The sequence below is a fragment of the Cuculus canorus genome, chromosome 12, assembly GCF_017976375.1.
Source record: "Cuculus canorus isolate bCucCan1 chromosome 12, bCucCan1.pri, whole genome shotgun sequence".
In the NCBI taxonomy this organism is placed as follows: Eukaryota; Metazoa; Chordata; class Aves; order Cuculiformes; family Cuculidae; genus Cuculus; species Cuculus canorus.
Window position 1 is genome coordinate 9,416,319 of NC_071412.1, and position 24,090 is coordinate 9,440,408.

At 41.8% G+C, this 24,090-nt stretch overlaps 2 protein-coding genes across 3 annotated transcripts in view; both read right to left on the minus strand.

Moving 5' to 3' along the window:
• AKAP13 (A-kinase anchoring protein 13) overlaps positions 1 to 8,285 on the minus strand; it is a 77,143-nt gene extending 68,858 nt beyond the window's left edge. For both annotated transcript variants that reach the window (XM_054077398.1, XM_054077399.1), the window contains exon 1: positions 7,572 to 8,285. In XM_054077398.1, the coding sequence (XP_053933373.1) occupies positions 7,572 to 7,652 (81 nt within the window). In that variant the 5' untranslated portion in view covers positions 7,653 to 8,285. The remainder of the gene's footprint in view (positions 1 to 7,571) is intronic.
• A 3,127-nt stretch (positions 8,286 to 11,412) lies between these two features.
• LOC128853373 (A-kinase anchor protein 13-like) overlaps positions 11,413 to 24,090 on the minus strand; it is a 60,794-nt gene continuing 48,116 nt past the window's right edge. Inside the window, exon 8 of the mRNA XM_054077809.1 lies at positions 11,413 to 13,009. Coding sequence (XP_053933784.1) covers positions 12,851 to 13,009 — 159 coding nt within the window. The 3' untranslated portion in view covers positions 11,413 to 12,850. The remainder of the gene's footprint in view (positions 13,010 to 24,090) is intronic.

A 24,090-nucleotide genomic window follows, 5' to 3' on the forward strand; every position in this document is an offset into this window, starting at 1 on the left:
TGCTCAAGCGCACAGAAATGAGCGACCCATTTCAGATATAAAATCAAATTCTGCCTCCTTCTGACTGGCTTACACCCAATTCCTTCCTCATCATGTTGAGCCCCATCCTCATTACTCTTAAACCAATAGATCTCCATGAAATTTAAGGGAACTACTCCCGATTTAGCCTGATATTGACTACTGGAAATTGATAATCAAGCATCCTATTCAATAATTAGCAGTAAGAAAGCAAAATATGATGAAGTTCAAGCCTATCAGTTGACTGGTAATAGAAAAACTATATTAGGCTGAATTAACACTATATTTTTTCCTTTAATAGAACCAATTGAGTCATTCACTGAAAATGCATTATAGACATTGGCATTTTTTCAAGAAAGATTTGAGTATTTTTCCCATTACCCAGCCAGCTTTCTCCTCTGCCCTGTGACTTTGCCAAGTATTGAAAACGTCTGGGTTTTTTTTCTATTAAAAAAAATAATGAGAGATTAACACTGAGGTTTAAGGTGCTGTTGCAGATATACTTGATTACATATAAAATAAAATAAAATATTAGGAACTAGGTATTTATCTCAGTAGCCCTAATTCAGGAACAATAATCATCCTCATCAAAATACAAACAAAGGAAACCACTACTATATACAAGTATTCTCTATGCCAAAACGAGCCCAGACAGGATTTAAGGGAGGTTTACTGCATGCTCTCAGGAAAGTGGGTGGTCCACAGACACTCAAAACACAAACCCACTATCCATAGCCCTAAACTGAGCCATAGGATCCTTCTTCAACAGCTGAATTCTGCTTGTATCTACTCAGGACTACCGACTGCAGGTAAAGACAGTTAAGGGCTGTACAGAAAATACCATTATAAAAGCACCTGAATGCCAGGGGCTGGTGAATGCATCAGTACGAAGAAACTTGAAATAAGGTCGTCATGGGATTTTAGAATCATAGAACAGTTTGGCTTAGAAGGGACCTTAAAGATCATCTAGTTCCAACTCCCCTGCCATGGGCAGGGACACCTTTCACCGGATCAGGTTGCTCAAAGCCTCACCCAACTTAGCTTTGAACATCTCCAGGGACGAGGCATCCACGACTCCTCTGGACGACCTGTTCCACTGCTTCACCACTCCCTCAGTAAAAAATTTCTTCCTAATATCTAACCTAAATCTCTCTTCTCTTATTGTAAAACCGTTACCCCACATCCTGTCACTGCAATCCCTGATAAAGAACCCCTCCCCATTTTTCCTGTATGCCTCCTTTAAGTACTGTAAAGCTGCTATAAGGTCTCCTGGAGCCTTTTCTCCTCTAGGCTCAACAACAATACAACTGTCTCAACCTGTCCTCATATGGGAGGTGCTCCAGTCCTCTGATCATATTTGTGGCCTCTCATGGACTTACTCTAACAGACAGATGTCCTTTATGTGCATATTTTGAGGACGTATGCATTGAATGTAACAAAATTATTCCTTCCCTCTACCCTTAGCCTGTTTTGCTAAGAGAAGCCCAATGACAGAACCACAGGCTGGTGGCCACAGAAGGTGATAACCCACACACACACTTTCCACTTTGCACATTTTGATTACAGCCCATTGATTTGGGGCATCCCAAGTCTTTACGGTGCGAACAGAGTATGTAGCAGTGTTCCAATGGCAGAAGGGAATACAAAACAGCCTCTGGGAACAGAGATTCAACATACAGCTTTTGAAAAAGCACCAGAAGAGAACCTGTTATTTTTCCAAGCAGAAGTCTGAATGTGTTTATCTGCAGGTCAGACACAGAATGAATCATGGAAGCACATCCCCAGGCACCACAAACTGAATCCCAAAGGGTTTTCTGTTTGCCTGTGAAACATTAGCAGACTAAATGTCCAAAGAGGGCTTTAGGACATCAGCTGGAGTTGCTCTTTCTGGGCACACACATGTATTTCCTGACTGTCAGAGACATCTTCTTCCTGGAGACAATGAATTTGAAACTTGATGTGACTAAATGAAGTTCTGTGCATAAGAAAAGGACAACCCTGGACTGAGATGTCCTCTATCACGTAGGGAGATGTGTGACCCCAGCCATTATTCCCAGACTCCTCCTTCCTCTCCCCCTGCACGGCAGCCTTGGCCAAGGAGTTATCTAACCCGATCCAGCACTTGTGGTCCATGAAAACTAGAATGAGTACCTTCTTGCAAGACATTTTAAAAACACCTGCTTCTGGCAGAGCAGCGCAGCGCATGGGTATGGCTTGCTAGAAACACTTGCCTCAGGGGCCAGTCGCCACCTGGCTCCCATGCACCTCTCCTACCTTTCCAGCATGGAAAAGTCTTTTTTCTCTCCTTTTGGTTTTATTTTAACTCTTCTCACCTTCCATTTCACAATAAAGAAAACACACTGACCTCTCAGGAAATCTGCCGTTTTAAAAGTTTGCAATCGTCAGCCTCACTGGTAGCAATGTAAATCAATAGAGCAGAAGGAACACCAGATGATTTAACTTTCATTTCCTAGCAAATCTCTAGAGATTCATCTTCTCTCCATATAGTTTTAACTTTGCCCTAAATTTACAACTTTCAATTTCTCTCCTTTTTTCTCCCCCTCAGCTTCCAGACTAAGTACTACCTTGCAGCAAAACTAGATACCACTGCACATAGGAAAATATTTAGTATAGTAGCTTGCTTGGTACATCATTAAGTACTCTAACATCGTACTGAGCAAAAACTAGGAAAGACTTGAAAGATCAATTGATGAACAAAAATAGCAGAAAACATGCAATACTTTAAATGCAGTTATAACATTTGCTTAATGGCGCAAAGATTTCTTTTTAAAATTTTAATCTAAGTCTTAATTCTTCTCTGGGAACTACCTGTTCCTGAAATTTTCCTGTAGGATAGAAATGAGTACACACAGCTGGAATTCAATGTTTATTATAAGCAACCTTTAACTTTACAATTCCATTTATAATGGAAGGTCTTTTCCTTTAATTCCTGAACTAGAAACTGCAGCACCAGTTGATTCACCGCCTTCACAAAAAACACATTCCCACATCCTCCGAGCCTCTTTCAAAAGGAGCATGAGGTATGAGGCACCTGGGGAAGGAATTTCCGGCATCTACCTTCAACGTCCATTGATGCAAACAAACACCATATACCCAAAACTCATGTTAAGAGTAAAAATCACTGCTTTGATAACCATCTTGCTAGATAATAGCAGAGATATCAATTTGCTTCCAGATTCCAGATGTCTTAAATGATTTTTTTTTTAAATCTCCCTGTGTATGTTCTCGGCTTAAGCTTTGGGGAAGGTTTTACAAAGTGCAAGAGGAATACAAAGACCATTCTTCAACGTATGCCAAAAGGGATATCAAGACAACACTGCATTCCTGCACTGATTTCTAAAGAGATTTATCTTCTAGCGCTGTGCATATGTTACATCAAGCCTTCCACCTTTCAAGAATTGGTGACACCACATCAGGAGAACACTTCTTCAAGGAGGTCCAAAGTGACCTCCTTACAGCAGTGAGTGAGCAATACTATGGAGAACTGCACACTAAGGGATTACACAGAACTACAGTAAGGGATTACAGCAGAAGAGGCTTCTACAACCACAGGACATTTTAAATGACTGAATAAATTAGCACTTTGTGGTCTAAGAGCAACAGAGAGTTCCTAGAGCGCACTTTTCCCCCGACAATGTCCCAATCAGGGAAAGGAGTGTGTGCCCCAAGAATATTTTCCAGCTCTTGGCACTGGGACATCCTCCAGCAGCAGAGTCAAGAGTCCTGGTAACAACAAACTTTAATTAAGCTTTAAAAATAACAGCAATGGCTTTGCATAAAAATTGTCTCTTGACTAAAATGGGAGAAAAGTTCCCACAAACATGTATGTGCCTAAAGTGAAAACATTATTTTTGTTTAAGTTATCCTTCCAGTTCTAACTCTACACAAGACACAAGCAGAAAATCTCAAAAGTTCTCCACGTTGTCACTTCTCTCCTGCTGTCCCTCTTCAATAACCAAATCGGTGTGGACAGATGCAGGATTAAAGTTCACAGTCGCTTTGAGGCCCCAAAGTTTGATGAGACACTAAATACCCATCATCTGAGGATGGTACTTCCCTCATAAGAACCACTTCAAAGAAGGAACGAACAGGCTTATTCACCAAATAACCAAAAACATTAAAAAAAAAAAAAAGAAAAAGTTTTAAAAGTATGATAACATACAATGGAAGAAAACACAGTCTCAGTTAACTTCAGGATCTTATCTACTTTTAGCTTAGGATGCTGCAAACTGCACTTTGACTTACGTGGAGTAGAGCTACCAGAGCAATGCTTTGTCAGGGAGCAGAGCAACTAATTGATAACTCTATCTCCTTAATTTCAAAATGCCTTAATTACTTTTATAACATTGGACTGGTTTTAATGTCATGAGTAATGTTCTGATCTTTAACTGGAAGCTGAACGGGATCTGTTCATCTGGAGAGCAGCTAAACCAAACCTCATTCCCTCAGCTACGAAAAAACCTACACCTTCTGCCTATACTTAACAGTCTGAGCATTCACATACAAAGATGAAACGTAGATAGGCAAAGTGCAATTATAAAACATTTCCAGTTGCAATTGCTCAGTCTCCTGTTCTCATTGCAAGCCCATTTCTTATTTTCTAACTCTGTAAAGCACAGTCTGTTCATCCAGACTTGAACGCTTGTCTAACTCAATGTGCATCTGCAAGGTGCCAGCCACTGTGGTATCCATCTTCTGTCCCTACATAGTTATATTTGTGGTAGCAGGCACAACATAAAAATGAGACAGGGCTGCCAACTCACACATGGGCACACTGAGACTTCCAATTTTGGGTCTTGGAACACAGTGCAGACTGCTTTATCTTGCACGTAGCTGCTCACAGCTCAATAAACTGTTCAGACAAGCAGATATCCCACTTGCCCGACACCTCCTCCCTCATCTCCTACCATACAATCCCAGCAAGAAAGATGACGGCATTTTTTTATGACATTTTTGTATCACTTAGGCTTCCCTGTATGCTGGTAAACCACTACGTTGAGTAACCAAGTTCATCACATTCATGTTACCACAGCAGTTAAAAGAGTCGCAGCAAAGATGAAGTCCTACCTCTGACATAGCAGCCAGGACACCAATTTAGCCCCTGTCTCTTGCTTTTTCATATTGGGGGATGAGAAAGAAACAATGTTAAGTTATAAACAAAGGTGTGCATAAACCCTGAAAAGTGCTGAGGGTGTTTTTTTTAATAACTCCACAAGCCACTGTTTCAGGCACAATCTATACATGGAAAATTTGAGTGCCAATACACTGACCCTTCAAAGACAAGTGCATTGCAAAACATTTGGTAGGAACCAAAAATAGTCCAGGACTGTATCTAAGAATGGTTGCAATTGATGCAAATATAATCCCATCTATAAAAATTTAGCAACTGAAATGACACAAGATCTCCTTTGTTCACAATTTGTTCCAGTCGTCCTTCCCCACCAGCTGTTTTTCTTTCCTATGTCATGATTACCGAGTTCCCTGTCTTAAAATGAAGCAAAGAACATATTTACCTACCACTCAAAGAACAAAAACAGCTAGCCCGAGTCAATCTGTAGGCCGAACTGAAACCTGTGTGGTGTTTTGCAGGTATCTTATCAAAATTTCATTCAGATCAAACACTCTTAATGGATGCTATTTGGGTTTGCTTTTCTTGCAAGTACTTAAAAGCAAGTAAATATGCTTGATGCTTAAGAAACCCTGTCCTCCCTACTCACCAAAATATGATGACTTAGATAAGGTACAGTTTTACTTAACTATTTTAATTAAAAACACACCAAATAAAAACACCCACCCCCCAGCTCCCTCATTAAAGGTCTGATCCAACTCCCATTAACGTCAAGAGATGATCCACCACTGACGCACTCTAGCACTGGCTTGGATCCCTAGATGATCAAAATTCAATTTAATGTACCAGTTATGTTATAGAAACCAGCTAAAACACGGAGAATGACTGAAAAATCAAGCTCAAGTCGATTGTAACTATAGCTGTCACGAGCACCCTCCTATTTTAAACATCTGCAGCCCGTAGGGTCTATGTTCTGAGCAGCAATGCGTGCACACAAGCACACATATATGGACACTGAGTCATTTGCAGGAACAGACAGTATAACCCACAGTTTTGAAACTCAATTAGGAAAATACTAGTGGGAACTAACAAGAGCCACATTTTGTTATAAAATCTAAGCTTTGCTGAACAAAAACTAATTTAAGGAACTGATGACATCAGAAATACTGAAGTCAGATAATTATAGTGAATTACATTTCAACCCCTGCATTCAGACACTCTTTACAAAGAAAAAAATTGTATTTTTTTATATTAGCAACCAAGGTTACCAGGGGTACCAGGTCTTCTCCCAAGAATTATTAAGCAGTCATTCCACACATGTAGAGTGTGCACAATATGTCTACATTTTTAAATGATTCATAGTGTGTCTAGAGAAAGAATACCATGGGCTTCAATCTGCAATGAGCATCATTAACATAAGAGTTCAAGAGTACAACTGAGCTGGTAGAGAAAACAAGTTATTGTTATTTGTGTCACTAAAAAACAATTGAATTAAAGGAACATATTTTTATTCCTAGAAAAGTGCAAGTTAACAAGTGCTATTTTAGTGCAAATGAAGTAGAACAAGAATCATCCGAAAATAATATTTTTCTACATTTTGAACTCTGAAACAAGGGCACCAAATAAAAATCACAGAAAAAGGAAGCCTCGTGACCATGCAGAAACCCAGTGGCTTATGTAGGAAAAGAGAACAGAGAAAAAGAGAGGGAAATAAAATGTTCTTCTAGGAGGTTCAGATCCCTTAGCTGGGCTTTGTTTTGCAGTCCTTCTGGCTGCTTTCCGATTTCCATCCACTTTGCCAGGAAAGTGCTGAAGCTCCAAAAAGCTGTTATGGAGACAGGACATTCCCAGACTGCCACCGTGCCATTTGGTGGAGCACTTGCTAATTTTAGATTAGAGGAGGAACTCACTGGGACAATTAGCCAAGAGCCACTCCTGGCTCTTGCTCCAACCCCTCTTCAGACAAAACTCACACCCAAACAATAGGACTGACATCAACACCTTCCAAACATAAACAAAAAACTGAGGGAAAGGAGGATCCACCATGTCATTTTTGGCAGAATACTTCTTTCAGGGGACATCTGCATTTCAACCCCAAAAAGTGACCACTGAAAATGATAACCCTCTGCGGAACAGCACCTTAAGCAGAAAACCCATCCTCAAGAAGTGAAGGTTGCAAAACAGGAGGGAGCGTTTAATGGCTGAGGACAGGGAAGGTGGCCAGAGAGAGCTCCCAAAAACGGTATCTGATTGTCTGCCATAAGAGATTATCTGGTTGCAGGGATATTAATCTCTGGCGTGAAATGGTGTGATAGCACTCAAAGACATCTCCTTGCTGAAGAGGTCTTCCACCTGCTCCATTTCTCTCCACCATTCAGCTAGGAGGACAGGTACAGTAAGGAACAGACAGACCCATTAGAGATGGGGAAAGGAACCCACAAATAAGCGTACATAAACATCATACCTTTAACAACACAACATCTACAGTCCTGTCCACCTTGGAAATGTCGCACAGGCTGTATCGCCTCTTGTGGCGTTCGTACATTTTGTCCAAAAAGCCAGGAGCAGAGGAACAGAGCCCACCATGAACCCCAGGCTGAACGCGACCAGGCACTCCAGATCTCTCACATACGTGCTCAGAGGAGTCCTCGTGTCTCAGCACACCAGCCTGTCCGAGCCTCTTAACAGGAAAAAGAAAATCCCAGAGCTGCAACCGGCTGATAAAGTCTTCTTGGAACAGATTTGCTTATACAGGCAACGCAGGAACTTATAGCAAACAAAAGGTATTTGAAGAGAGCTTTATACATATAGGATTATTTTTTTTGCAACTGCTAAGAACGGGATCAGCCTTCCTGTTAGAGTAATAATAATAAAAAAATGTTTTCCAGACAACTTTGATATCCAAAAAGCACCGGAATGAAAATCCTGCCCAAAAAGAGAAGAAAAGCCAGATGTGTGCAGCAGGAAACCTGACGCTCCGAGAGGGAAGGCAGAAGGTATGCTCAGCCGCGACGGGTCTAACTCAGGAGAAGAAGAAAAAAAAAAGTGTCGATCACCGTATCCAACGTAAATACTGTCAAGAACACGTTTTTTCTCTCATGCCCTTGTGCACTGAATGAAACAATAAAAAAAGGTACTTTCCTGCTTTCGAGTCAGTCTACCGTTCACCAGACAGAAGGGCTGGGTTTTGCGTTAAGTTTAAATTTCTAATGACAGCACAGGGCAAAAGGAAAGAAAATAATGAAATAAAGCCACTCCCTCCCGATTTGGGCTGGGACGTCACTACTTGCCTTTTTAGTCCTGCACCAGTGTTCTCCCAGCTTTCAAAATTTCTTTGCAGTTGTGGGAGCATGATTCATCTCTTCAGAGAGAGGGGAAAAAAAAAAGAGGAGGGGCGAGGGGAAGAAACAGCAGCAGCTTTTCTTTGCCAGCTTCTTCCACCTCCGGCTGCAGGCACTTGGTGTCTTTAGTCAGTCCAAGAAGAGACTGAGAAGCAAAGGGACGTGTTTTCTGAGAGATAAAAAGACTCTTCTTTCTCCCCCAGGCCAGGTGAATGGAAGACAGTTTCAGGCTTAACACTTCCCCAAAACAGGAATGGAAACTTATGATTTAATCAGTGAACACGCGCACACCAAAAAAAAAATTAAAAATCAGCCATTTACTTTTTTTTTGTTTGCAACACAGAGCAAAAGACTTCAGCAACTCACTCTCCAGAAAATACAATTTTCACTCATTTATTCTAGTCTGAAAGGCAGAACTTTTTTTTTTTTCTCTTTTAAAATAAAAAAAAAAAAAAATCCCAAGTTTTTTCATCTTTCTAATGCGGGCGAGTTGGAGCGTCTCTCCCCTCTCAATAGCTCATTCACATCAGCTGGGCCCCGCATGCACACTGCCACATGGTTTCCTGTTTTCAAACTGCCCCCTTGCAGCCCCCTCTGCTTTCCACCCCACCCTGACCTCTCGAGGGATGCAATCTTTCCATACTTCCCTGGCTTTAGACGTTCTCTCATTCACGGATTCAAAAGGGAATGGGGGCAGTTTAAAAGAAGGGGGGAAAAAAAAAAAAGAAAAGAGAGAAGAAAAAGGATAAGGGAGGGTTTGTGTGGCTGGGAGTTTGCAGCGAGCAAAGCTTGCTGCTTTTCTGGGCAGAAAAGCTGGAAACGCAGGAATTGTTAGTCCCGTGTTGCAAAGCAGGAAACACAGACATCGGAAGCGGCGCTTATCAAGCCAGTGTTTAATTGCAGATCTCCAGAAACCATCCTCCGCAGTGCTGGGTGAACCAGCCCACCTCCTGCTGCTGGGATTCACTCTACTCCTAGAGCTTAGCTAAGGGTATGTAAGTCTTTTCATCCAGCCACATAGGGTGGCCCTGGTTCCCTGCTTCTAGGATGTGCTTTGGAGCCACCAGCTCAAGCTCTGGCAAAGGTGACTCAAGGACTACAGCCTGCTGAAACAAATAAAAAGTGAGCTTTGGGCATCTGATTGCAAGAAGAGTCTTCCAAAGGAGGTCTAAACCGATCTGCTGCAAGCAGGCGCTCCAGCCCCTCTCTTCCCAGTGCTACCCAGTCTCCTGGTCACCCAAAACCATTACACCAGCAGTCTGCCTATGAGTAACACAGGAACTGACTCCCTTCTGCGCCTACTTAGTAAAATACAGAAAAACGGGAATTTACAGAGACACAAAGTACTATTTTGGACTCTCCTGGATATGACACCCCGGATCCGTGCAACCGGATTACACAAAAACATAATTACCCTCCAAACTTAGCAGGTCCAGTACGGAAGCTGAGAAGGGTCTTTTCCTTAGGAAAGGCTCGATGGCACAGTAGCTGCTCCAAGACCCACCTTTGGGCACCGTGTCATGAACGCTGGAGCGGGCTGGGGACTCGCAGTGGATCAGCTCCTCCCAGTAAGTGACACAGGTATGCTCTTACCTAGTCAAAGTGAGGATTCTCCCCCCATTTTCATTACATTCCGGTCTCTCCCTCACAACCCAAAGCTTCATCTCCACCACACCACCAGCTAAACTGAGGAGGATCTCCTCTATGAGGCTTTCTTACAGCTACAATCACTGGTTTGAAAACTCAGCCAATGACTCCGTTCTCAACAACAACGAGCGGAGTTTCTGCTTTCAGTATTAGGACACACACGAAATGTGGTAGTACTTTGGGGACTTTCTGGAGCCACCAGTATTCTCCACAAGTAATGAATCCCAGCAATCATGTGCCTGTCGAGATGAGGAATCAGAAATGGCTGTGACAGCATTCCAGCCCTTCAAACACTACCATAAAAGGCAGGGATTTCCTCAAATCTAAATTTATAAGACAGGAACCTATAAACAAAGTGTGTGAATTTAGTTCAGGTGAAGGAATTCGCAGCAGTCTGCTGTATTTTGATGATGCTCTAATGTTTTTTTTTTAACTGATAGAGCAGGTAGGTTTGTTTTCAGATGAATCTTATGATGTCTGCTTGCATATAAGGCTGAGATTTATCCAAATGACAGCTGCACAGCTCTGTCAAAGTGCTCCACTTAATGTGCTTCACCTTTGAGCCACAGAACTGCTCTGGCAATCAGAAGATGTTCAGCTTCAGGTCTGAAGCAATGCCGACCTTGCAGAGGACGCTGCCCTGTGAGCATCGCTACTAACTGTGCTACTGCATCTTCCACAGAGATGCGATAGGTTTGACTTGTAGCTGCATCAACACCCAGTCTTTTGTGGCTCATTCTACTGTACCCTTCTTACAGATGAGGAGAACTGAGAAACATTTCCAACCAACGGAGGCAGGAGACACACAGGGAGATGTGCAGCCTTCATAGCAGTAAGTTTAAGAGAGAAGGCTACTTTTTCTGAGCTGTGGACAAAAATCTCGGTATGGCTAAAACCCGCACATAATCCAATACATGCCTTCGTGGGTCAGGAGGGAGTGAAGTTCAGGAGCAAGTTGCATGCAGACGGTGAGGGTTGGACAGAGAAGCTGACAGGCCAGCACCAGGCAGGGTGAGTCTGGGCACAGGATGTGTCCCAGGATTCAGTTCATGTCCATGCCCCACCTGTGAATTAAGATGATGACCAGCCTTCCTCCATAATTACATATCTTGATCTAGTACAGATTGCCAACTGATCCCTTTGGGATCCCCTATACCTTCAGCCACAGAAGGAAATAATCAATACAAACAAATAAACAAAAAAATCCCCCTTCTCATTTTTTTTTTTTTTTTGGTCAAATTTAAGCTTCCAAATACCTAATTTGTTCCAAGAGTTTTTCTGTGGTTATGCCCCTGACTGACAGCCAAGATGAGGAGGCTAGTGACGACTAAGACACCCAAAGTCCATCTCATTTCCAGACTTTACCGTTGAAGGTGGAGGGGGGGAGAGGGAGAAACATAACACAAACAAATAGAAGACACCAGACACGCTCCCCCTTGGGAGCCCATCACTCTCTTCCCGCACCAGGCGGGGCTTTTGGCCACGTTGTTCCAGGCTAGAAGTCTTGAGTCTTGCCTTGCACATAGCCTTATATACACACTGGCACGCTCAGCAGATGCAGAAGACAGACTCCGAACAAAGCAGAACAAAGGTTTCCAGTCTCCTTTGTGCATCCATCTATTAGTCCCTTGAATGCCATATGCATGTTTACACAGTACATAGTATTTATACTCAGAAACACAATGCACCAGACAATCAGAGGACAGAGATTAAATTAAAAACAAAACCAAACAAAAAACTCTACTCCAATCAGCAATAATCCTCTTTTTTTCCAGCAAGTTGCTCAAAATGGAGCGGAGACACGAGCAGCAGCCTGGGCCACCGGCTGCTGATGCGACAGTTCTGGGCTCCTTATTGAAACCATCTGGAAGCGCTGAGCCGCTCTGTGCAGACAGGAGTTTGAAACTATCCAATCATTTCATATCCAAACCAAAGTCCAGCACTGTGGATTTCAAGGGAAGGAAAAGAGCGGGGGGGAGGAGGGGTTGGGCGTGGGGAGGGGGGGAACCAAAAGGCACTCGAGCGCACCATATGATCTGTAACTCATCCAGATAAATCTCCTCCTCCTCTACCCGCTAACAGACCTCTTAATGACAAGGAAATCATGGTTATTCTGAAACAGACGGTACTATTGTTATCTGTTTCAAATTACTTTTGCCATATCGTTATGAAACACTGAAAATGATGCAATCTGCAGAAATACTCAGGCCCATTAACTTTTTTTAACTGCAGCTCTGATAGAAAATAATGGAACAGTAGATGAATGGAGATTCTCCCTGTTTTAAGCAAGTCAAACCCCACTTTTGGGCACTAAATATAGGAGATAACAAATTTGTCAGACAGTAAGAGAGAAGAATTGCAATTTCAATTGCTGTTTTCTTAAAAGAAATCAGTTTTCTGGAAAGAGTTTTCAAAATTTTATGTTTCTGGCACTTGCAGGGATAGACAAAACAAAGGTCTTTTTTCCTACAACTAAATAAGGCAAAGGAAATCTGCACTCTAATACTGCAAAGCCTGTAAGAGGAGTGCGTCCAGTCTGGGAAGGAGCACACATTGACAGTGCCTGCTGGGAGGGAGGTCAGCACCAGTGCGAGATGAGACTGAGACGGATGCTTGACTGTGGATTTTGAAGATCAGACAGTTGCTGAATGCTAGCAAGCATTCACACCGCAGACCTTGGTAAAGAGCCCTTGATGTTAGATAATGCATTGCGCATTTTTGCAGGAGCATTGCAAGACTGAGAGGAGTCTTGTGACTAACCCGCTCCCACCCTGCCCATCCAACTGCATCCCTGTGGTAGCATTTTGGTCCAGGGCCACATTCCTTCAGCCATGGCATGACCCACCAGTGCTTCACCCAGCAGCATCCTCTTCTTGGGGTGGCCCCAAAAGGCTGGTCTTGATTTTGGGTTCCCCTACAAGGTAGGATATGGAAAGAAGAGGAGTCAGGGAGAGACTTGGAGACTTTCTCAGAGACTCGGTGCACATTTCTCAGGAATTCTATTGTCCACATAACCTTTGAAAAAATGCTGAAGCTTTGGTCTGCCACAGAGCATGCCTGAACATCCTTCCAGAGGAAGTCAACTGCCCATCTTACTGCTCCCAAATGGCTATAGAAGAAACACATCCCACGCAAGAGATTAGCAACCCCTCAGCTGACTTCACATCAGTTTGCAACATCAAGTTCAGCCTTTACCAAAAATAACTGCAAATCAAGATGTCTGGCTGGCTGAAGTGCTGTGGGATCTTGGACCAGGACACAGATATTTATTTAGCATGTTATGGGAGTTGAGAGAAATACTGCTCGCTGTCAAACACTGGACATGTTGTTTCACCCTGTGAATTCCAGCATACTGAAAACAGGGAGGGGAAAACACAAGTGAATAAAGTGGTAACAGTCTGCAAAACAGGCTATCAAGGAGCATCTGAGCCATGACCTGCAGAAGTAGACGAGCCTCCCAGAAGCAACTTGCACTGTACATCCCCTGCATCCTCTGGGATACCGACTGCTCCAGGACTCGGGCTCTTCCCACTAGGGCATGGGGTCTAACGATCTACACAAAAATAATACTGCTTTTTGTACAGAATAACACAGTTTTCAACTAAGACATCCGAATGCAAGATATTGCTTTGGTTCCACAGCTTCAGCCCAGTCTGAAGCTGCTGCTGAAGGGGATCATCAGAAATGACATTCACTGTGACCTCACCCAGCACTAAAGATGGTCACATTAGCTTAAATTTCCCTTGAAGTTTTTCAGTTGCTGGCAATGAACATGCGAATTTTACACACACGCAATAAGCAATAATCTTTGTTAATTATGGTGATTCAAGCCCTCCTACTCTAAAGGCAGGATTATGATTTCTGGAATCAGTAAAGATAATGATATAAATAACAGTATTCAAAACAGTAGATTGTATTTATAGGAGTTTTCAAACCATAGTAAACATTACGAAAGTCACTTGAAATTGGTTTGCAGACTATCCACCAAATATTTGAAGGCTGCTCAATCCACACGATATCCAAACAAGCAAAGTCTAGTGACTCATGCTATAGAGGCATTAAGGAGATCATAGCAATTGTATCAAATATTAGTAAAAAATCAATTATCTATAATATACAGTTCACAAAGGCAAAACTTGAAGGACTTTTTTTCATTTTTATACCGTGCATAAAAAAAAGTATTTTCTGACATCACTGGGATAGATATAAAAAAAAGTACTGTCTTACACAAATAAAAACGTTTGTTCCATTATTCTATAATAACAAATTCCAGAAAGATTAAAGCTTTACAGTTGAAGATACGAGGTTATAAGTTAGAATGTTTTTTTTTCTGCAGGAGAACAGACCACTTTGCATTTGTGGAGTGTAGGAATTATCACATAATCTTCCACAATAATGGCATGATACCCAGTAGGCATGGCATGGGAGCCGACAGGCATTGCCTGAGCCACTCCAGGATGCCTTTCCATAAGGGATTGGTTCCAGGATATGCCTGGTGGATGCTTCTATCTAAAGGACATATGTATTTAGCTAAAACCAGAGACAGGATAGCAGATTACATAGATGAATTGGCGGATAAAGCCCAACAAAAATGACGTATGGTGTCAGTGAGCAAAATTAATAGACAATATAAAAATGACACATCTTGAGCTGAGGAAATTATTCAACTTCTGCCATTCTTTTATGCCTCCAGTTTAAGGCACTGTAATCTAACTGGAAAACAGAGAAGGGTCATTCAATAAATACATCATGCCAAAAAATGATTCAGCTTCCCTCCTTTCCCCGCCCCTTGAAGTCCCTAAGAGTCAGCCCTTGGGAAGGCCACAGGACTGTGTATTGTCCTGGCCAGGCACTCTATCATAAGGGAAAAAGTTATCTCTTCTTTCATCTTGTAACTCGAAAATCTGGGAGGGGAAGCGTTGAGAAGACAAAGCACTGTACAAAGGTACCCATCATATTTCCAGGCCAATGTTTTTTTGCTTGGCTGCTAATGAAGGCAGGGGATTGAAGACACTGTGGTAATTGTTTTGCCTTTCCAATTTTTCTGTTTGCTTTGTGGGGAGGAGGATCTCAGACCCAACTGGTAACTGAGATGCTCTAGAGTGAAGCCAAACCCCCCTCTCCCCAGCAATAACAGACACTCCAGCTCACCCTCCTACCTACACTCCCATCCAACTAATATTTTCATGCCCTCTCTACATGCATTTGGAAACTTGAAATAAAATCCAATGCAAACTTTGAGAGGAGGCATTTGGATTCCAGCTCCTGCCTGGGAGGTCTGCTTTAGGACCATATGAGTATTCATTTGCACACTGTTTTATCCGTTTCCCTGGTAGTCCTCTGTAAAGAATACTAAATAAACATGTCTTTACAGCTCAAGAACCCAGAAAGGAATGTTGATCCTGCAAAAGAAACCTGTTTTTACCAATTTTTACCCCACTTTTATCCTTCTGGTCTAAAGATGTATATGCAAAGGTAAAGATTCATTGAGCTCACAAAGCCATCATTAATACTTCTATAGCAATAAATTCTAATTATGTTCTCCTCTTTAGCCCACTTTTAGAAAACACTCCTAAAGGAATTTCAGGACATAACACATATGTATAATTAACAGCTAGATATGTAGAAGCATCATCATTAGTGAGGAATTTTCTCAACTGTTGATGCTGCTCCAGAAAAATAATATTTATTTCTAAGGTTGTAAACTAACATATGCTACTTCTCCTCTACCAGGTTTCCCAAGATGCCTTACAGTAACATTTGTTGTTGCAAGGATAATTCATAACAGAGACATGATAGCAGATTACACAGATGAATTGGCAAATAAAGTCCAACAAAAATGAAGTATGGTATCAATGAGCAAAATTAATAGACATATAAAAATGACAAATGGATCCAAATGCTGCTCCTATTCCTCTCCACTTGGTTAAAGGTAGGGAATGTCCCTGTGAACGCTGGGAATGTCAAGACAATACACGTTTTTGGAAGGCTTGAGGTGCTAGGTTTTTGTTCTTCCCTCTCTCATTCCCCACTTGTCTCAGCTGCTGCCCTTCCATACATTTAGCGGCTTTAATCAATAGATAAATAAACAAATTTAAGCCAATGGACAATGATGACTGGAGCCAAAAACACCCACCTCCAGCATTTATTATGTTCAGAAGCCTTACAATTTCCCTAAGTTATCCTACAGATTAGGACTACCCCAGGAGCTGCAAAGACCACTGCTTCGTAGATAAGGGAAATGGAACATCTGAAATTTCTTGCTGGTGACTACAAGGAAAGGGATGGTTTTGTTTTCTTAGGAAGAAAGCGGGAAATGTTCTGAAGCTCTCTCTGGAGGCTAATATCCAAAACATTTACAAAACTCAGAAGCAAGAAAGCTTGCAGTTAATCAGCAGAACTGATGCCAGTTCAATCAAAGCAAACCAGTAACAACAACTGGGAGTGGCACAGATTATGCAGCATCGTTCCGTACAGAAAAAAAAAATACCCTTTTAGTTATGCAATGGTTAAATAATTTATCTGGAAACCTCTTCTATCCCAAGTTGGAATTGCTGGCTGCTCAGCTAGTCATTTTGGCTGTTACGTAGCATTAATTTCTGCTGTTTCTGAAGTTAGCCTTTCAGAGAAAAAAAGGCAACTTCAAAACATGCAAAAATTAATGAAACCCATATGTGGGATACTGTCATTATTCCATGTTTATAAGAGGGATCAGGTTTTGTTAAATAGGCTTATTTAATGCAGACGCATAAGAAAAAATGCCCAGCAAAAGATCTGAAAGCGACTGAAAGAAAAATATTCTTTGTTAACCCAAACAGCCAGTAACAAGCAAAAAGACACAATTTAGACTAAAAGCCTCTATATATTTTGGTGCAACTTTGTTTACAGCTTCACTGACAGCTTATAAAGTTCACCAAAGCACAGAAATCTCTCCTAGATAAATTTTACCCTTTTGACTCTTTTCACCCTGTACTGTATTTAAGCTGCGACAACGTAAAAATCAATGGCTTATGGAAACATCTGTTGATACAGGCACACAATTTAGACTTTTTTTCAACAGCTGTTGTTATTTTATGCTTTTTTTGGCTAGGTCAGTCAGTAAGACTGGAAGAAAATATTAGTTGGGCTTCTTTCCTGACTTTGGTCTCTCTTTAGTGGCTGCAGTCAGCCCCCCATTCCCTTCCCTGCCCTGGGAGTTTGGGAAAAAAATTGTCCCACAAGTCTGGTCTTGACACCAGCCTTAGACAAGAAATAAAGGAAATGCAGCTCCCAAATGGGCACTTGTGTTATCTTAATTATCCACCTAAACACCAGCTAAAAGTATCCCCTCCTGTAGCTGCTTTCTGCTCTGTACAAACGTGGTAAAACCCTCGCCCACAGCACACTCTGCTACCCATCTTCCTGACTCCCCTTTCCACTTCCAACAACACTCCACAATAACCCCCAGGTTTGTCTTGCCTCCCGTCCTGCTAATTCACTGCCAGGCATCTGCTGACATCTTCTGTAAATGTAACTCACAATATATTTTAAGAGCCAACCTGCCAAAAGGTATTCGATGCACCAGACAGCACTACTTACAGACAGGGAACGTGAACTGCTCATCATAAGATATGCATAAAAACAGAACGTACTTTTCTTGGGAGATTAATGCTTACCTAAAATAATAATACAAATTCAACCAAAATATTCTATTTTTAAACATTTAATTCCACTGCTAGTTAAAACAATGTTTCTATATAAGTTCTGTTTTCTTGAAAGAGGAAAAAAAGCAACTTAGAAAGCTTTTAAAATGCTCTAAAATAATTTCTGCAGTGTACATTCAAACTGTTGAGAGCCAGCAAAAGGCAACATTCAGCCCACAGATTTCCACACCCCACTCCTTGCTCTTTTTAACAGAGAGGACTTTTTAGGATTAAAATCTTACCTTCAAAACTTCTTATTTCTCTGCCCCACACTCCTAGTGTCACCATCGGTATTGACTGAACTGTGCCAACCCTTGCCAAAAAGGACAGTCACAAGAAAAGCCATTTTAAACAGAAACCGCTTATCTAAAGGAGGGAGAGCCCCAGGTTCGCAAGCAGAGGAGACATTTCAGCATTAAAGAATTCTAGGAGCTACTCCAAGACGCAAATTTTTGTTGTCTGGTGCACTGTAGTAAGGATTTTAAGCCCAGAAAGAAGTTATTTATTTAGTCTATATACTTAGATTTATAGCAAAGGCAGAAGATTCATCTACACTCTTCTATGTGCCTTTTGCATCGTTTACAATATACCAAGTAAACTTTCCCCAGCTTCCCCAAAGGCAGAAAACAAATAATAAACCAGCCTTGACAAGCAAATCCAATGCTGTCCCTCAAATAACCAGCTATTATGGAAAAAGCCTTAAGAGTTTTCTCTCCACATCTCCCCAAAACACAATTGAAAACACAATTTGCAAAGTGCCCTAAGCCCCATTTCAGCCCAAGCAGCAGGGAGCAAAGGACTCTCTCTCTCCCCTTCCATTTTAACACTGTGGGACCCCACTCTTTACAGTCAATACCTCCCTTCGGGCATCTGCAGATGGGATATTTGGAAATGGTATAAAGAACCCTCCTCCTCTATTAAAAGGCTCAAAAAAAGGTACCTACTGCTTTTTTTTCCACTCCCCACATGCAGGTATTTGAAGCAAAGACTCATCCACCTCCTCCTGGACAGGTAAATATGCATTCCCTTACCTTGTTATAGTCAGCGAGTTAAAACCAAAAATAATAGTGGAACAAAGCACCAAGAAATATTTCTTCAATCTCAGACTTTAATAGACCACCCATGTCCATGTTTTTGGTGAGAATCAATGCAATCTCCAGTGTAATATCTTGGAGGGGCAGAAGAGACTTCCCCATCCAAGCACAAGATCTCAGATCAAAACCAGTGTTTGCACCTTCAGCTTTTGAAAATGTGTATTTTGGAAATAATATCACCCTCAACCACTATCAAGCATTTAATGTGTCCAGCTGTGTTAAGAAACCAAGCAAAAGTTCAGTGTCAAGTAAGTTAGGATTATGATCTTCTTGTGATTTATGGAGGTAAGCACAGTCTCAGACAGAAGAAAAACAAGTCATTTGATGCTAAGCAGACTCAGTACCAGAGCTCAGACTAATGAATTAGCGAGGGTGAGGCTTCACGTTCCTGTCTCTTATCTCACCAGCTGGAAGGACAACGTATCAGAAGGAAGAACGTATTCACTTGGCAAATGAGATAGGCAGCCCCAGTGCCACGGGACTTGGAAACACAGTGTTAGTGTTTGCAATAGAGAAGATGGAAATGCTTCAGGACAGGGAGGCACACAGTATCTTAAAAAGATGCTGTACTTCCTGCGGGTAAGAATATGCCCCCAAATAATTAGGTGCATAAATGAGGTGAAACTAGTATTTATCATGGAAGTAATGGTATCAGGGTGTAAATCAAGGTAAAGTCTTTGGGGAAAAGTAATGTCTAACTAGGCTGAGAAAATCATATGCCAGGCATCGGTCCTTTTGCAGATCTGAAAGGAGAGCAATGTAATTCTGGTTAAACACAGGCTAGCAACAGTTCCGCTGACTTGAACTACACAAACAGAAGAGAAAGCAAATGAGATAACCCAGAAATATTGGCTCTATCTTTTAGACAAGCCTCTTGGGTACAGCTACTACCATCATTTTTGCTGAGTATATCACTGGCATAAGATAACAAACACAGTAAGCAAGAAGCGGAGGAGCAGCTAAGTTCATCACTACTTAAGAGAAAATCAGAAAGTTAGCTATATCAAATATGTGCTTATTTAGGCATAAATTTAACGCAGAAAGAGAAAGTGGAAGAACCTTGTTAGCTGCGAGAGGCAAAGTGGAAAAGAAAGCCCAGTTTAGAATATGCTCCCATTTGCTAATTTGTATACAGTTGATCAAATATATTTTATGAAACTATTGCAAAACTCTGTCACATTCTTGTTACAGCCTCCATGTTGGGGTTATTCCAAAGCAGAAGTCCAAAACAGACCACAGGAGTAAAAACAATAAACTGGCAAAGGAAGGAAGTAAACAGCAGTGAAAAGAAACTCTCTCCTTATCCCTTGTGCTTACCTGCTCTGGGATGCCAACAAAAAAGTCACTGCTGTCCATGCTTTTTACAGGATCTGCATTTGGAGACCTCACCTCTTCTTCAGTGTGACCCATGACTGATACAAGTCCTCTACCAAAATTCAGAAGTTTCCTTTCCTTGAAAGTTTTGATGAATTTGCTACTGTGACAGCAAGGACAGCTATGTCTGGCTGTGGCCAAACACAACACCAATGCATTGCGTTATCCCTGGGGTGTTAAATTCTAACTTGCGGCTGCCTCTGCTCAGCCAAATCAATCCTTTCCCTACTAGTCAAGTGCTTTTATTTTAGATATCATATGCTTGGAGACCAAATCAGTCAGTCCATTGTTACAGATGGAAGATGTTTTAATCATCCACTGTAATACTAACCATCTACTCTTGTTTTGCAGCCTCAGGCTTGAAGCTCTCTCCATCACCACGAAGCTGCCCCATACGGCTGCCCTGCACAGCAGAGTACGTGCAGGCAAGGCAGAAAGCAGCAGGGAAGAGGTCCCTGACAAAAGCAGAGAGTGGTCAATCTGCTTAACGTGAGCAAGGATGCTGCATGTAAAGGCAAACAGCTATCATCCTGGTTTTTATCTCATCTGATGTTTTTAACAGCAGTTTGATCCCAGAAACATTCTGTAACACAGTTGAGTCACTTTGGGCCATACCAGGATGTGCACATGACACTGAGCAATAACAGCAGAGATGCTGGAAGAAAAAAATCATCTGTGCATGAAAATGGTATAATAAGGGAAGACAAACCACCTAAAAAGGGAGGGGAGCATCAGGGGAAGGCTGAGAATGATAACAGAAAAGGGAATCTGTGCAACTATCGCGAGGTTAAATGCATTTTGATTCCATGTTTCCATGGAAAGAGTTTTAACAGTACTGGGTAAAACGCCAAATACATTTTCATGACAATTCACGCTGCGTGAATGGAAACACTTAAGAGAAGTACTCTTTCTTATCTGCACTCTAGCTCTACATACAACTCTTGTCTTCTTTGTACTTTGTTTTTTTATTCTTTTCATCCTTTGCTGGAAGATTAAGTCAGAAATATTATTCTTGGATACTGCTGGAGCCTGTAGGTCTTCATTAGCAGGCAAGAGTCCTGCTCATCTCAGACTGCACTGAAAAGTTTCACTTTCTAATGCAGATCTTAAGGACAGGCATTTCATGCAAACACCAAGTCCATATAAACCTCCAGTATAAAACAAGCCAGATGATGTAACCCTGCAGCAGTTCTAGCACTGGTTTGGCCATTTCTTTAGAGCTGCAGTTTATCACTCATAGACATGCAGTCTCAATGGGAACACTTGAAGTAACGGAGAGCTAACCCCTTCCTGCAGAAACTTACTCTAAGAATTAACTGTTTCCATCCCTTAAAAGTTTTCACTGTCATTCCTACAATCTCATGTTGTTGAGTTTCATCTTCTAAACCTTGCATCTCATTTATGGTTTTTCCATCAGAATAAAAAATGAAGCACTTCAGGACATGGTTTTGTAAGCATGGTGGTGTTGGGCTGATGGTTGGACTTGATGATCTTAGAGGGCTTCTCCAACCTTATTGGTTCTGTAATTCTGCGCTGCTCCTCACTCAAATAATTATGGTCCAAATCTCCCCAAGCTGCAGACACTGCTCTGAACCAAGAATGAAAGCTTTGCCCAGGTCTCATCCCACTTTTTAACCTGGTCCATTCACAGCATGACATCCCAAACACTTGTGCTGCTACAACGGAGGAGGAACCGCAATGCCCACCAGTCGCTGCTGAAGCCATGACTCAGCGGTACCTGGCACCATTCACCCTCCATGTGCCACTTTTTGCTGTGGTTCACCTTCCAGAAGACCTTCTGGATTTGGCACAAACTATTCCCAAAAGCTTTCCCAGATCTTGAAAAACTATAGTTAAAAATCCCTGCCGTGTAGGATAGCGATTAGTGTAGGATGGCAAGAGAACTAAAACATCAGCCCGTGAGTCCTCACAAAACCCCAGAACAAATGTATGGTAATATAACTAAAACCCTACTGCTTATATTAATGAGGTTTTCCTCTAAGGCAGTGTAACTATCAATGTACTACAAAAAAACCTAAGTCTATAGAAAAATGTAAATGCTGGCTTCTACATTGTAGGATGCCAACTTTAGCTTCCAAAATATCAGAATTGAGCTAGATAGGTTGCTTCAGAAGGATAAAAAAGAAATAGTGATGTGATATACCAAAGTACCCATTTGTCATAATAACGCAGTCTCCATTGAAAAGTCCGCATTTGGTCTCCCATATTATCATCTTAATTTCCTCTATACTTAAGACAGGAATTCAGTGTGCAGTAACCATGCCTACCATGCAACAGTTACACCACAAAACTTCAAGAGATTTAAAAAACAAATAAAAGAATCCATATGATACATGAGACTGAATGATTCAAAACCAGCATGGTATTTTCCTTCTCAAGGTACAATATTCAATGCCAGCATTCCTTTACCACAGTATGTCCTATACCTCATTATTTTACAGATCCCTACTTTCATGACTACATGAAAAAAATAAATCAACAAAAAAATCAATGTATCTAAACACTGGTAGACAACTTCAAAATCAGGATTTTCTATACTGGAAATCCTTTAGCTGTTTGTTTTATAAACTTGTGAAATTATGGAGTACTGATCCTAAAAAGAGCCTCAAAACGTCACTTTCATACATTGATGTTAAATAATTTGAATGAGTGAATCTTGTTGACCGAAGCAAGTCAAAAGGAAGAATTCCAGAAGATTCATAATACTGTAACAGTTGCCTTTAATCTTCATCCATCTCTACAGCAAGAATATATACACAGCTCTGCCTTCGAGGTCACAGTATTGCAGATGGTAAATAAAACTGCAGATAATTCTGGATGTGTTTTAAATGAGTATGAAAAAGCTGAGGGATAAACTTTTGCAGCTGATACTGGGAGGAGGATGTCAAGGCCAAATGTTTTATTAGAGGAAATTAGGAAATGATGAAAAACCAGATCATCAGAGCAACACAGAGTAATTTTTGAATCTAGAAAATGTTGCCTGTAGTGGCTGACGGGGAAGGCGTAGAGGAGAAGTAACTCACCATCTCTAGACATCGGTGAGGGCAAGCATCAGTCCCGTGGCCGCAGGAGCCATGGGGGCAGTGTGGGCGCCTTCGTCTGTCCCATCCTGCCGCAGGCTCGTGCCGAGCCAAACCTGAAAGCAGCATCTCTGCACTGAGTCGGGGATTTGGCTCGGCATCCACGTTCCTGCTTCTCTCGCTAACATCCGTGAATCCTGTGACTGAGCTTGGAAATGACTGTCTCGAGCTGAGGATTAGCAGCATTCAGGGAAAAAAAGGCATCGGAACTGCAGCACCCAGAGAAATTAAGCATAGAACAAAACCCCTGCCACAAGAGTTGTATAAACGCCTTCCTGCCACAAATTTCAAAGCATGAGTAATAGTAAAGGCCAAACAAGAATCCCAGCCTGGTTTGAATTTCTTTTTCTTCCCCTCACCCCTGCTCTTACTCTGACTCCCTGCAGCATATACTGTGGTCTCAAGGACTTGCGCGGCAAACAGAACAGACAGAAACCTTGGGCGATCTGTTCTGCACACCAATGAATTTACTCCGGGATTGACAGTCTGACATAATTTCCTCCCAGACCTCTTGAGCCTCAGCGTTCAGCATCCGGGGCAGACACAGGATGCTGGTGGGTGTGAGAAAGGGCCTCATAGATGACTAGCCCGAAGCCTTGACCCGGTGGGTATGTGTGTGTCACCCTCCAGCAGTAATGCCAGACTTGAAGCAGGCTCCTTTTTGCCGGGGTTTTTCCATGTTTACTCTAGTTACAAGACAACATTTACAAAGAGAGAGCTACGCAAATAATTTCTAAGAAGCAG